The following is a 15,087-nucleotide window of genomic DNA, read 5'->3' as shown; positions in this document are numbered from 1 at the left end:
GTGCTTCCTAGGATCCATCCTCTATTCAAGCCCTGACCACCAAGGGGTAGTGTACAAAACCAGGAAGCAGCTTAGGATGGGACTCTGCTACTACTCCTTACCTAGTGTGCTAGAACTTACTTGGTGTATAGTATCGGTCCAGGATACTGAGAGTCAGGAAGGCACCATAGCCATGGGCTGCAAAAGGGGCCTTGGCCAAGGCTGCCAGGTAGTCCATGTAGTAGAGCGCTGGACCCTCATGCTCATCATAACCAGCCAGGAGGAGGTTGACATGATACGGGGTCTGCAAAAGAAAGACACGGTCAAAGCAGTAACACCAACATCTCCTTCCATGACAAATGGGAACATTCCAATTCTTGATGAGTAAGAAAACAGCAGCAGCTAAGTAAATCATGGTGAAAGTAAAACTGAAAGAAATCTAAAGGTCCAAGGGTATGGTAAGAAGTAAAGGGAGGTTGGCTTCTTTTCTCTGAACAGAAGAGCATTGGGAGCACTTTAAGGTATTAAAAAAAAAAAAACCCTGCTTTCTTCTTAAAGCCTATGGACAAGAACTTGTTACAAAAGCATTTCAAAGGCAAAGAAAGCATTGGTGTTCCTGTCTTTCCTAACTGCTGAAACCAACAAACACAGTTCTGAGAGTGTCAGGCCATAGACTAAAGAAAGCAGCAGCCCCAACCACATCTTCCAGAATGAACAGGTTCAGTCTGGGCACCTGGACCAAAATCTCAAGTGGTAGACCGTATGCCCTATGTTAAAGAAACAACTCTTGGGGTGCAGAAGGATAGTAGGTCTCAAAAATTGAAGTCAAATCACTAAGCTTTTTTTTTAATTTTTAATTTTAAGTAGGCTCCACGCCCAACGTGGGGCTCAAACTCACAACCCCTAGATCAAGAGCTGCATGCTCTACCCAACTGAGCCAGCCAGGCACCCCTCAAATCACTAAACTCTTAGTGCAGACAGTAATAATGGAAGTCCATAAATACGCTAGAACTGTGGAAACATAGTAATACCAGAAGAACTGTAGTTTTAAGTGAAATGCTAATAACATTTTTGTCATATAACAAGGCTCTGCTAAGATAACTAAAAAGTAATTTATATCAATGAGACAAATACAAATTAACAGGTATCCCTTCTTTGTATCACCAGCAAATCTAAACATGTACGTTTCTACAAAGAACCTTGACTATGTCTGCCTTGCTCTTCATCTCCAAACAGATGCTTATTTTTTTTTTTCGACACCAGCTGGGCTGTTCACCATGTTAAACTGAGCCTGTCTAGGCCCCTAGGCATCAGGAGGGAGACTCCCATTTTACATGGCTTCCTTTTTCACTGCAAAATGTGTTTTTCATCTTACATTTGCCTCAGTGGGTAGTGAGCAGGCCTTGCTCAAGGTTATGTGCCCATATATTCAATTAAATGCATATTAAATGAAACTGAATATATTTACACGCCCTTTTATAGAGCATAAAGTAATAACAGCTAGTGGTCTTAAAAGTGACATCTCACATTCTTTGAACAATGATTAACATGGGCACTTGGAAGCTTGAAGAAACTCATGTGAGAAGAACACATGAAAGTATTATATACTTACTTGGAACTCCAAGCCAGTTGTCCTAGTAACATTTCAGTTCCTAAAGATACAGAGTAGCCCTAAACTGCAAACAAGTTTCTGCCTTGGGGATAAGATGGTGGAGGTCTGAGAGGAGGAAGAACTGACTAGCAGTAGTCAAGTCTTCTGAGAAAATAATTAACCTGCCTGTCACATTTCCTGGTGGGCAGTGTGCTACACTCTGCCAGGCTCCAGAACTCTTTGCCACATTCTGCAACTATGTTCTTAGTAAGTCTGACCTTAGGCAAGACACTTAACCCCTATAAGCTTCTGTTTCCTTATGTGTAAAACTGGGTTAATTAATCCTTCACTTTCTATTTTCCAGGGAGTACGGTGAGAAAAAATAATAGAGGTGAGCATCCCAAACTCTGAAAGAAAAGATGCTACCTAAATTTCCTAGTGTATTAGCCACACCCCAGTCTCCTTTCAATAGCTTACTACTTTAAACAAAAAGACAAAACTGTTTAAATTAGCTAAAGATAAGAATATTTATCTAATAGAATTTTTTTCTAAATGTGAAAACAGTACTGTAAAATCAGGCAGACATAGAATACCTTTGTGTTGTTATGGTTAAAAGTGGAATAGCAGGGACGCCTGGGTGGCTCAGTCGGTTAAGCCTCTGCCTTCGGCTCAGGTCATGATCCCAGGGTCCTGGGATCGAGTCCCACATCAGGCTCCTTGCTCAGCAAGGAGCCTGCTTCTCCCTCTGCCTGCCTCTGTCTCTCTCTCTCTCTGATAAATAAATAAAATCTTAAAAAAAAAATAAAAAATAAAAAAATAAAAGTGGAATAGCAAAGAGGAAACAGAGAGAAGAACAAGGGGCGGAGGGAGACAGAGATGGCAGAGGGGGGGATTCTAGCTGGTTTTCCTCCCCAAGAGATTTCATAATGAAGTCTCTTACCTATCACAAAAAAAGTTCACTTTTTGCTAAGAGGTTAACTGTACTATTCTTTGTTCACGGGCCAAAATACCCACCGTATGGTCAACCAGAACAATTTTATCAAGTTGTAATGGTAAGTTAAGGATCCATTCAGCTACCCCGAGAAGTCTAAGCAACCCAGAACCCAGATATGTTCTGTCCAGTGAGGATCTTGCCTATACTATGACATTACACTATACTGTGTTTAAAACACGTGATTTTAAAAGCCACCACCAAAAGATTTTACATGAAACTGTATCAATGGAATTTCAAAAACAAACTGTATTGCTTAACTGGTCTATATAATATCATTTATTTATGCTGAAGCATCTGATACACGCACTCATCAAAGTTGGTATTCAGAAGCCACAACACGTGGTAGAGAAGATAACTCACAAATTATTGTGTGACTTCGAATTACCAACTTTTGCAAGTGTGAGATGCTCAAGCATAAATAAATGGTGTTATCTAGACTAATTAAATCAATACATCTGTGTAACAACTTGCAGTTTCTGAAATTCTTCTGACAATGCTCCATCAAAGATCTCTGGCTCACACTAGTTTTTTAAAATTTCAAATAAAGTCTTCTATACTGTCACTCCTGCTCCTCTCAGAATCATGGTGTTCAAAGTGATAAAGCCATAGTTATGGGTTTCTTGACTGTTACAGTCCCTCATATTCTTGATTCCTTATCACTTTCCTGGAATGAGACAAATTCCAAGCCCTTCAATTTTGTGCTATTCTGACCGCATATACATGTGTGACTGCTGGTGGTGTGTTTAGGGAAATATTTATGTGTAAACTACAACCCACTTATTCAAATATTTATGCCAATTTTACGTACCATGAAGGCAGGATTATGTATGGTTTGTTCAATGATATACAAGCATATAGTACATACTCAATAAATATTTGCTGATGAGTAATAATCATATCAGAAAGCATTACACATTTTAATTTATATGTGGCTAATGCCTAGTATCACAAGATGAGGAAAACCACTAAACAAATGTCAGAAAGTGATAGGTCATACTTCCAAGAATTCACTCAAGTCTAAATAGACTGCCAGGGGTGCCTGGGTGGCTCAGTCATTAAGTGTCTCCCTTCGGCTCAGGTCATGATCCCATGGAGCCCCGAGTTGGGCTCCTTGCTCAGCGGGGAGCCTGCTTCTCCCTCTCCCACTCCCCCTGCTTGTGTTCCCTCTCTCACTGTCTCTCTCTGTCAAAATACATAAATAAAATCTTAAATAAATAAATAAATAAACAAACAAACAGACTGCCAGCATCTCTCTGAATGCCCACACATTGTTGCTTTTTGCTAGGCTCCTAGTCCTTCTCTTTCTACCTCCCTTCAGACATGGGTTGCTAACTAAAGAAAAATTGAGGATACAGGTCAGGCATTTGGAATAGAACGAAGGGGGGGCACCTGGGTGGCTCAGTTGGTTAAGCGACTGCCTTCGGCTCAGGTCATGATCCTGGAGTCCCGGGATCGAGTCCCGCATCGGGCTCCCCGCTCGGCAGGGAGTCTGCTTCTCCCTCTGACCCTCCTCCCTCTCATGCTCTCTGTCTCTCATTCTCTCTCTCTCAAATAAATAAATAAAATCTTTAAAAAAAAAAAAAAAAAAGGAATAGAACGAAGGGGGAATAATAGCATAAATAAGTATCTTAGGAAAAAATAGCTGGGTTATACTATATAGTTAGACTTGAGTTCGAAATCTGGCTGTCTTACCAATGTGTAGCCTTAGAAAAGCTAGTCACTTAACTTCTCTGAATTTTAGTGTTCTCATTAAAAACAGGCTAAGACCTATACAAAAGAGCTAGAGTGAAGACTGAAAGAGATAATGCATATAATGAGCATAGTGCCTAAGACATAGTAAAGACTTGATAAATGCTAAATTTATCACTAGAGAAACACAATCACCTATAAAGTTCACAGCGCCCATGAAATACACCGGGCAAGTACTCAGGAGAAGCCCACCTACTCCTAGCACTGAAATATAATTCCTCATATATGGCTTCATAAAGGGACCTGGAAGGATGTTAATAACAAGTGCCTAGCACACTGCCTGACACATGGGAAAAAATGCAGTAAATGACAGTTTCCTCCTCTCCCCTTCCCAGACTCTTTTCAGGGGCCCCAAGGTGATTGTATTCACTGTCAAAGACATTCACAAGCATCTTAACTTAGAGCATATCCACTTCACAGCCAACCTACCCTAACCTATCTTGAGACTGATCACAGGCCTGGAGACCTAGAGATTTTCTGGAAGCCTGAAAAAATAAAAACAAAACCTACATGCAGACTTGGAGAGTAAGTACCATTTACTTATTTATTAAGTACTTTCATGCTGTTTCTGCCGCTATAGATATGCCCACCTGAGTGCCAGGCCTCACTTTCTAGCTACTTTTTCATCAGTTCCATTCTATCCCATGATCAGCAGTCCCTGTGAGAATCTGCCAATTATTCCGGCGAAATAGGAACACTAATCAATCATGACAGATTTGCTAGGAAACCTCTCTCCTTTACAGAGTAATCCTTGTTTTGTGCATGATAGAATCTAGTCTTTGGTTGTCACCATCATTCTAATTATTTAGATAGCAAGTCTAGGTAATGAAACAAAGTTATGAGGTCCCCAAGGCAAGGAACTGTATCTTGTATGTCAAGGCATCCTTCACAACAAAGGCTAGGACTGAATATTATATACAATTTTGAACTAACCTAAACATCCAGATGACCAATAAATGAATCCAAACATTTAGATGAGACACTCTCTGCCCAATAGCCTTAAGGATCACCATTAATGGTTTGCAGTGCTAACACCAAAATGCTTAGTTTTAAAGTTGTATATCTAATTGATAGACAAAGAAAAAATTTAAATGAACCATCCTGGTAACTCAAAATGAATTTTAGCTTCTAAAACAAGGTACCACCAAAATTTTGCCTCTTTTTACAAGTGGGGGATGGGCAATGCTAGACAAATGACAAATGTGCTACCTTTTCCTCCCGTAAAAAAAAATACACGATGGGGCACCTGGGTGGTTCAGTTGGCTAAGTGTCCGACTTTTGATTTCAGCTCAGGTCATGATCCCAGAGTCCTGGGATCTAGCCCGGCATCGGGCTCCCTGCTCAGCTCTAAGTCTACTTGTTGTTTTCCCTCCATCCCTGCCCCTGCTTGTGCTCTCTCTCTCAAATAAATAAATAAAATCTAAAAAAAAAAAATACATGAGAGGCGCCTGGATGGCTCAGTCGGTTAAGTGTCTGACTCTTGATTTCAGCTCAGGTCATGATCTCAGGGTTGTGAGATCAAGCCTAGCGACAGGCTCCACACTGGGTGAGGAGCCTGCTTGAGATTTACTCTCTCCCCCCGATACATGACGTAAGGTTATTTTAAAGTGAAGGGCTTTAAGTCATTTTGAGATTTCTTCATCTATACAACAGGGATAATAACAGTAAATGTAAAGTGTCCAATGCAAATGCCTCTTAGGCAGTAATGATACAGATTAGTTATTATCACCATAATCACCACCATGACTGGCACTTTTAGGATCTGACTGCATTATTAACAGATCTGACTAGAGGGGCGCCTGGGTGGCTCAGTTGGTTAAGCGACTTGCCTTTGGCTCAGGTCATGATCCCAGAGTCCTGGGATCGAGCCCCGCATCGGGCTCCCTGCTCAGTGGGAAGCCTGCTTCTCCCTCTCCCACTCCCCCTGGTGTTCCCTCTCTCGCTGTGTCTCTCTCTGTCAAATAAATAAAATCTTTAAAAAAAAAAGTTTAGAAATCGGGGCGCCTGGGTCCAGGATCCAGTCCCGCATCAGGCTCCCTGTTTAGCAGGGAGTCTGCTTCGCCCTCTGACCCTCCTCCCTCTCATGTGCGCTCTCTCTCTCTCATATAAATAAAATCTTAAAAAAAACCCACTTCTGACTAGATGATAATATCAAGATGTCCCACTAAGAACTAATCAAATCACCCCCTTTTTTGGTTGCAAAAGGGGATAAAATTTAAGCCAGGGAAATTATCCAGTAAGCACATCTTTTGTGTACTTCTCCCTGGGATTGAAATGGACTTCCTAATACCTGTGCCCTGTAGAACTGAGCTCGGTTCCACTTTGTGTATTTGGGCGTGGGATGGTATACACATATAAACTTTCCTCAAGTTAGGTGGAATGTTTCCCCTCTCCCAACTCCTGTACATACAACTCCTTGTATATTCCCTCTCTCATGAAAAAGAAACACTGTAGTGATTAAGAAGAGTGTGAAATTCCATAAATTTTACAGCTAAAGAGAACAGTTGTGATAAATACACTGAAACAACAAAATCAGCAACGAGAGTCTGGGCGGTGACAAGCAGCGGTGTGACATCTGGCGGAAGCCGAAGTCACAGCAAGGGGGAGAGAGGTGGGCGTGAGGAAGCATCCCGCCGAGCGTGGACACAGAAAAAGAGAGGAATTGACAGTCTTCCTTTGGAGCCAGGCCAGCCTTTGCCACCTCTAATTGAATAGGACGATGTCGCTAGGAGTGAGGTGCTTTGGAGGTGCGGTTTCTTTTACACTGTGCTGTACCTTGGAACACTAAGCAGTGTGTGAAGCATACTTCCATTCCTGGAGTAATCTGGAAGGAGATGCAGAACCACCAACAGGACAGAGGAGTTTGTCTAGTGATGACAGTGTTTTAGTAAACAGACTTCTAAATACACTGAACAGAGACTGGGCTTTGGAGGGACAGTGCGTGCTATTTCTTTCACCCCAGTTGACTGTCAAAGCTTCCTAAAATCCCATCTTTGGCACTGAGAGTATTTCACAAAAATGCAGTTTACAGAATAGAAGAAAGCTCAACTAGTTTGTCCAACATCCGTTTTACAAATGTGGGGACTCAAGTTCAAAGAAGGGACAGTGATGTGCCCTAAGCCATGCAGCTAATTAGTGTCAGGACCAGACTTTTAGGCTTCTGATTCCAAGTCTTGTGTGCTTTTCTAGGAAACCATGCTGCCTCCACAAAATGGAAATTAGTGTGAAAATATGATTCAATATGTAAATGTCAGTTTCACACTCAAATATTTCAGGATATACTATTTTGCATACCAATATCTATTGTTTTCTGTTTCATGTATCACATCTTACATGACCAATAATATTTTAAGTTTTAAAAGGGCAGGTATAATGTCAGACCACATGACTCCCCCAAAGGGTATAAAACTATATAAAACATGTAGTAAGTACTCAATAAATACCTGTGATGATAAGCAGATACCAATACCATAACTGCTTTGCCAATGCCCAATTTTACAAATTCATTAATAAACAAAATGGATCAGTTATCATTTCCTTATACTGATGCTCTGAACTCTGAATCAGGAGCTTGTTTCCAATAATCAACAGAATTCACTAGCTTCCTGCTCTGCATGGGTTTGATGGCATAATTTTAAAATTTCAATGTCGGGGCACTTGGGTAGCTCAGTCAATTGAGTGTCTGACTCTTGATTTTGGCTCCAGTCATGATCTTAGGGTTCCTGCGTCAGGCTCCGTGCTCAGTGGGGAGTCTGCGTGAGATTTTCCCTCTCTCCCTCTGCCCCTCCCTGCCCCCTGCCAGCACACTTGTGCTCTCTCTCTCTAATAAATAAATAAATTTAAAATTTCAATGTCAATTTTGCCATTTTAATTAGAGGACTTTGTACCTATACTAGAATTGCAATGTTTACTACATCAAACACTTTATTAAAAAAAAATCTCAGAGATTTCAGGAACTTCCACCTGTCTTCACAACCTATATACCTTTTCTAGCTCTAAAAGATTGTGGCTGGCTCTATGGATGGGGCTGGGGAAGAACAGCTATCCCTAGCACCTAAACAATATAGGTCACGTGTATTCTGACTTTAATCCTCTCCAACACAGTCCTTTTTAAGGAAACCCAACAATCTCTTTTTCTAATAACAATGGTAATTATGCCTTAAGTATAAATGTACACAATTTATAAAGGGCTTCAACCAAATCCTGCAAGAGCTGAGACCAGAACATAGGATAATTATAAAATGGGCAGATACCCCAAACAACTTCACTTTTGCATTTAAAATGTGACTATATTTTATTTTATTATTATTTTTGAAAGATTTTATTTTTCTTAAAGATTTTATTTATTTGACAGAGAGACAGAGAGAGAGCACAAGTAGGCAGAGAGGCAGGCAAAGAGAGAGGGAGAAGCAGGCTCTCCGCTGAGCAGGGAGCCTGATGCGGGACTTGATCCCAGGACCCTGGGATCATGACCTGAGCCGAAGGCAGCCACTTAATGACTAAGCCACCCAGGCGCCCCAAGATTTTACTTTTTAAAGTAATCTCTACACCCAATATGAGGCTCGAACTCACAACACCAAGATCAAGAGTTGCATGCTCTACCAACTAAGCCAGCCAGGTGCCCCTTTATTTTGCATTCAATAGATGTTACTTAGCATTTACTATGGGTGCTGGTGAATATGGGAACATGTATACCTAGTGAATTAGGTGATTTCAGCAGGAAGCAGAGGAACTGGGATGATACTGTCACTGGCTTCCTAAAGAATATGAACTTCACCATGTAAACCAAAGAGGAGCCGGTGAAAACCACTCCTATTCCCCTGCTGAGCCAAGCCTTTCTCATGTCATAGGACACTGCAGAAGCAGTAGGGATGGCAGGGGAGAAATGGAATATGAGATATATTTAGAAGGTAGAATTAACAGGAATTAATAACTAGTAGAATAGAAGATGAGAGAGAAAGAGGGGTAAGGCTCTCAATAAGGGGAAAGATGGTAGAGCAAACATAAAAAACTCAATTTGGATCCCATGAGCTTAAGCTGAGCTGCCAGAGGCAGCTGGAAAGAGAAAAGAGTGTACAACCCAAGTTAGGAGTCTGAATGAAGAGCCAGCCAGTTAGGAGGTTTCATTTCCACAAACACTCATTCCTGTGTTCACATGTGGAAGAAAGATAGTGAACAATTACAACAGGACGCTGGCAGAGCTATTCCTTGCCATGAGACCACAAAGAAGTTGAGGGTGACGTATGTGTGTATGTGTTTGGGGTGGGGGGGAAGGGGGCAGGAGTAGTAGAGAGAAACTTTCCCTGGAAAATGCTGAACTGAGTCTTTTTTTTTTTTTTTTTTTTAAGATTTTATTTGTTTATTTGACAGACAGAGATAGTGAAAGAGGGAACACAAGCAGGGGGAATGGGAAAGGGAGAAGCAGGCTTCCGGCCGAACAGGGAGCCCGATGCGGGGCTCGATCCCAGGACCCCGGGATCATGACCCAAGCCGAAGGCAGACGCTTAACGACTGAGCCACCCAGGTGCCCCTGAACTGAGTCTTAACTGGCAATTAAAAGTTAGCCATTCGGACACAGGAAAGTACATTCAGGCATGAATGACTGGTAAAGTGGCAGGGTCAGCAAAAGCAGAGAGATGAGAAAGAACATACAGCAGGCTGGGGAGTGCGAGTGACTGGGCATGAAGTGGAGAAAGCCAGTGTGACAAGAGTGAGGCAGCTCAATAGTGGAAGGCGACAGATGAAGCAAAGGCTGATCTTGAAGACCGTGCACTGCTAATTTTAAGAGAGACGTTCTGGGGAACTGAGAAGAAACTGGACTTTCTTTTATGATCACAAGCTGGGACCAGCTCTGTTATCCACTGTTTCCACTTACAGGGGGGAAAAAAAGGAGGTATAAAGTTGGAAGTTGGAGTTTCCTCCTAATCCTCTGACTGAAAAAAACTAGGAGTTTAAACTGGTCAGAATACTATGCTGAGCTTCACAACAAGGAAACTGACTGCCTGATTTGCCTTTTCTCCTGTTTCAGATACATTTATCTTTGTAGCACTAAAAAACAAAGCAGCCCATATTTATAGATTCTCACAATGACTTGAGAAATACAGAAGCAAGTAAACCACTGATTTTTAGAGGCCCAAGACAAAATAAAGGCATTACCCTGAAAATGAGACTGTCTAACCAAGATTTTCCTTTTTCTTTTCTCCACCATAGGTCCTTCTCTGAAAGTCTATTTGGTGTACCTGTTTGATGCCGGCAGATGTGAAATCATCTAAGAACTGTCCTCACTTTCCTTTATAATGATTTGCTCATGTCAAATGTTTTGCTCAACACACTGGCAACAATTCTTACAATGGCTGAGTTCTTGAACTTAAGTTCAGCAATGTTACTGCAATTACAGCCAACATTTTAAACTTTAAAAGCAAACACCTTTTAAATTATTATTTGAATAAACTATGATTTTTTAAATGCTGTAAGTCAGAAGATAGAGATGTATTTCTGTGAAAAAAGCAATGAAGACCTGAGATCAAATGCGGCTTTATCACTTTACATTTGTTACTTGAGCTAAGTCATTTGGCCCTGGAGCTGCAAGTGCCCCATCTGAATATGGGGATGGTACTGCCTGCCTAACAGCTGTGAGGAATCGAGAGGGCTAGTCTGTGTTAAAGTTTCTGAAAGAAGGCCTTGTAAGTAGTAGGTGCCCAATAAGTGTCAAATTGAATCTGAATTTTAGGAGCAAAAAAATTAAATATTGTTCATATATCAATTTTTAGCAAAACTAGATTTTAAAGTTCTCCTTCAATAATTCCAAAATTTCTGTAAATTTTACTTCTCTAAAGCCGTCACTAATCCCAAGTTTGAATAGTTCTCCTATTAAAGTTGTAATCTTATCGTAATTAGAAGTTTAGAAATTTAATGAGTTGAAATGCAACATGGCACAGATGCCTTATTATACCAACTAGTTAACACGGTATTTGTTTTCTACATTAATTTTACTTGCTAATCAAAAATACTGCTTTCTCCCAAATAACATCAAAATAAAATTGCTGATTATGCAATGGTAAAACCAACACCACCATGTCTGCAACAAGGCCACTTGAATTTTTTCATGAGCTGGCAGTTCCCAGGGAAAATTTAAGATTCCATATACCTTTAAGTCAGTTCTCAAAAATTTAAGTGCAGAAGCCATGCTTCATACACTACAAGGCAAATATTAGGTTGTACATGCTAAGCATGCCCATGAATATCTATGGATATTGAACATCAGAGCTGATTCACCTTCCTGAGTTAATAAATAAGTCTGCTGGGAAAGACTATTTAGGACTATATATATATGATTGTGTATGTTTCTGGATGTCCACAGCAACCAGATATAGAATACTAAGGAAATTCTGGGGAAAAGAGTGCTTAGGAGCCCTTCTATTAGAACACAGTGCTCCCCATTAGCAGCCTAAGTTCAACACAAGTTACTTTTGCCTCTTCAATTGACATGGAAGCTCCTCATTGGTCTCCGTGCTTCTCTTTTCTTTCCCCAAACAGTTCATCAAAGAGGAGCCAATGGTCTAACCAAATACCACCTGATCATACTAACCCCCTCCTAGTCAACAAGCTTTCGGAGCTCCACTGCTTTAGCATAAAGCTTTTTCATCAAAGTCTTCATAACATGGACTACCTCTCTAATTTCAATCTCTTCCATTCCCCTAAAAATCTCAGCCATATTCAACAAACTATTTAGAGTGTGGATTTTACATATGTAGAACACATAGTAAAAACCATATAGAGATATGTATTTATATTTGTTTTTCAATCAGTAGAGCCCTAATTTATATACAGTACCCAAATGGTTAAAACAGCTAAAAAATTAGGAGTAGGAGACTCAGAGAACTATTTGTCCCCACTCCAAACATCATTAGAAAACCCCTGTGCCTGACTTAACACACTCTCACATACCTCTTTGGTCTGTGCTTCTGGTTTTCCTTTTTGCTTCACCTTTGCCTTAATGACAGCTGGTTCTTTTTAGGCTCAGGTTAGGTTCTGTTCCCAGAGCACCTATCTCTCTGTATGGCCACTGTGGCACTTGTCACTCTGCAGTGCAATTTCTCCATCTAAAGGCACTCACTGAGCTCTGCACCTGTTTCCCCACCCCTAAGGACAATGTAGGCTGTAGATTTACTGAATGAATGACTATCAGCCCCTTTGGAACTTCTCAGCTATAAAACACTGCACACATTAGGAGGCATCAGAAAGGCAATGCAGAGTTTTGGCAGGTTACTTGAGTTTATAAAGATTCAGAGATCATTATTTCCTCTCCCTGCCTTTTTTCTTCCCAAACTAATTAATCCTATTTGCTCTATGGTCTACACTCAGAAGCAATGGCAAATCTGAACTTATTTTCTTCAACTTTTCCAAAAAATGTTTTATGCTTTCTTGCCCTGTTACCCTTCTTTTTATTAGCTTAAACCTTTTTTGAAGTAACACATACATATAAAGTTGCATAAAATATACACACACAGCTTAATGAATAAAATGAGTATACATGTAACTACCTCCTATGTTAAGAAATAGAACAGCAAACTCCTTCCCCCTTCAAAAACTTCCCACTGTCTGGGGCGCCTGGGTAGCTCAGTCGGTTAAGTGTCTGCCTTTGGTTCAGGTCGTGATTTCAGGGTCCTGGGATCAAGCCCCACATGGGGCTCCCTGCTCAGTGGGGAGTCTGCTTCCCCCTCTGCCCCTATCCCCACTCATGCCTGCTCTCTCTCTCAAATAAACAAAATCTTAAAAAAAAAAAAAAAAAAACCCAAACTTCCCACTGTCCTTCGCTTTAAATAACTGTTTTTGGGGAGAGTATAGGAAAACCCCACAGAATTTTTGGGATCAGCCCCTGAATTCATATGCCTGCATGATCCTGGGCCAGGCCAAAACAAGACATCAAGTTGAATCACATATTGTATACCTGAAACTAATATAACACTGTATGTTAACTATACTGGAATTAAAATTAAAAAAATAAAAATAAAGGCATTAGGGACTGTGGGTGGTTGGGGGGACACGGGAAGAGGCATCAAGATGTCAGAGTATATGTGTATTTGTATCTGTGAGTATGTGTGAGGGAATGCCCACACAGGCCAGGTTTAAAGCAATCCTAAAAGGTAGAGTAAACCTGTACTTCTAATGGTAAACATTTTCAAAATAAAAGCATGTTTTACTAAGCAGACACAGTACTCTGCTGCTCCTGGCTTAAACCAAGCCTTAATAGGAAATCGCATGATTTTCAGTACACAAGTTTCAAAACAATATGAATTTAGACCAGTTACCTTCAACCCCATTGTGGGTAGGAAAGATGCTTTACGTGAAAAGTTGGCATTATGGGGTTGCACAATCCCAGCTACCCAATAAGCTCATTCCATCCAACCAGAACAGGGGTTCTCTCTGCTCACAGCAGGCATCCAACAGGGTAGCACATATATGCTCTCTGAGTGAGAAAGCAACACCTTCTCACATACAACCCCCTGGAGAGAGATGGGGAGGGGAGGGAGGAGGACTTTACACCTGCAAACTCCTAACTCGATCAGCACCAGGGCTGGGAAAAACAGCACATACTTAAAAAAAAAAAAAAAATTTCCTTTATCAGGATTCCTGATAAAGCCAGTAACTTTCAAAGAAGGATCTTCTTAAGCCATTTTTTCTTAGAAGATGAGTAAGTATAATGATTCAACAACCAAGTCTTTGTCTTCCTAATGGACTTAGTCAAGCCCTAACGACTGTATAAGTGAACTGCTTTAAAGGGCAGCTGTCAGAATTCTTACTCCTCTTAGGAGGAAAACACTATACGCACAAAGTGTTGTCATATTAATTAAGGCACCTCAACTTGAAGGCATATCTGTCGCTGGGCCGTTGGATAATCAAAATGACCACTAAAAATAGAACAGCGCTATCTCCAATGGGGCAGCCATGAGCCACCCCCAATCCTAAGAGACTCCTGTGAGATGTGACCTGGGATGCACACGTGTACCACTGAATGTCCATCGCCATGTAGCCATATGTTTTCAGTTTTTACTGTATGTCCTATTCAGGCTAGGAAACAAAACAATTAACAGACATTAACTCTTGGCCCATCTAGTTAGCTGACTAGCTAACTGAGGTCTGGTGCGAAAGAACTGCTCTCCAGGTCTAAAAGAACGCTGCTTGCACCGAAATTCCGTGAGCTTCATGATGAACATCCTGATTTTTTTTTCCCCCAATTCCCCATCGCCAGAAGTCAGGCAGCTCTGTCTGTCAAGATGCCCAGGCTGTGCGGCAGCGGCGTCAAAGGCCGCCGTTTGCTCCAAGGCACCGCCGTCTGTGGCAGCAAAACATTCTGTCTCCGGAAAATAAACACATCTGCCTCTGCCAGTGTCCTCCCACTGTGCCGCCCATCTGGAGCAGGTGAGCTGGAAGGCAAGCCTGGGCACGGGTGAGATGGCGGTGAGCAGGGGGGACAAGGCCTCAAGGGGGATGGCACATGGAGGAAGAAGGGAGTGCTGTGTCATGTCACATCCTGCGAACCACATTCGCCAAAAAGCATGTGAAATTACCCTTTGTTAGTGATATTTTAATCACATGTAACAAATGGTTGGTCATGTGTAGAGGACAAGACCTGCAAAGTCAAGGTTTCACCAGGGCCATCTGCTCACCACATCACATGACCTCACTGATAACAATGAACAGATGATGTCTTTGTGCCAGCTACCAAAGGCAAGAGGACGATAACTCTAGTGGTCAGATTAGAGGTTCAAAG

At 41.3% G+C, this 15,087-nt stretch overlaps 1 protein-coding gene across 2 annotated transcripts in view; it reads right to left on the bottom strand.

The window, feature by feature from the left end:
• Window positions 1–15,087, bottom strand: part of PSMB2 (proteasome 20S subunit beta 2) — a 33,964-nt gene that overhangs the window by 3,984 nt on the left and 14,893 nt on the right. For both annotated transcript variants that reach the window (XM_032387992.1, XM_032388001.1), the window contains one exon: window positions 121–283. In XM_032387992.1, coding sequence (XP_032243883.1) covers window positions 121–283 — 163 coding nt within the window. The remainder of the gene's footprint in view (window positions 1–120; window positions 284–15,087) is intronic.

The sequence above is a fragment of the Phoca vitulina genome, unplaced genomic scaffold, assembly GCF_004348235.1.
Source record: "Phoca vitulina isolate PV1807 unplaced genomic scaffold, GSC_HSeal_1.0 scaffold2, whole genome shotgun sequence".
Classification (NCBI taxonomy): domain Eukaryota; kingdom Metazoa; phylum Chordata; class Mammalia; order Carnivora; family Phocidae; genus Phoca; species Phoca vitulina.
The sequence above is the reverse complement of the archived record's forward strand: the minus strand, read 5'-3'. Positions and strand labels throughout refer to the sequence as shown.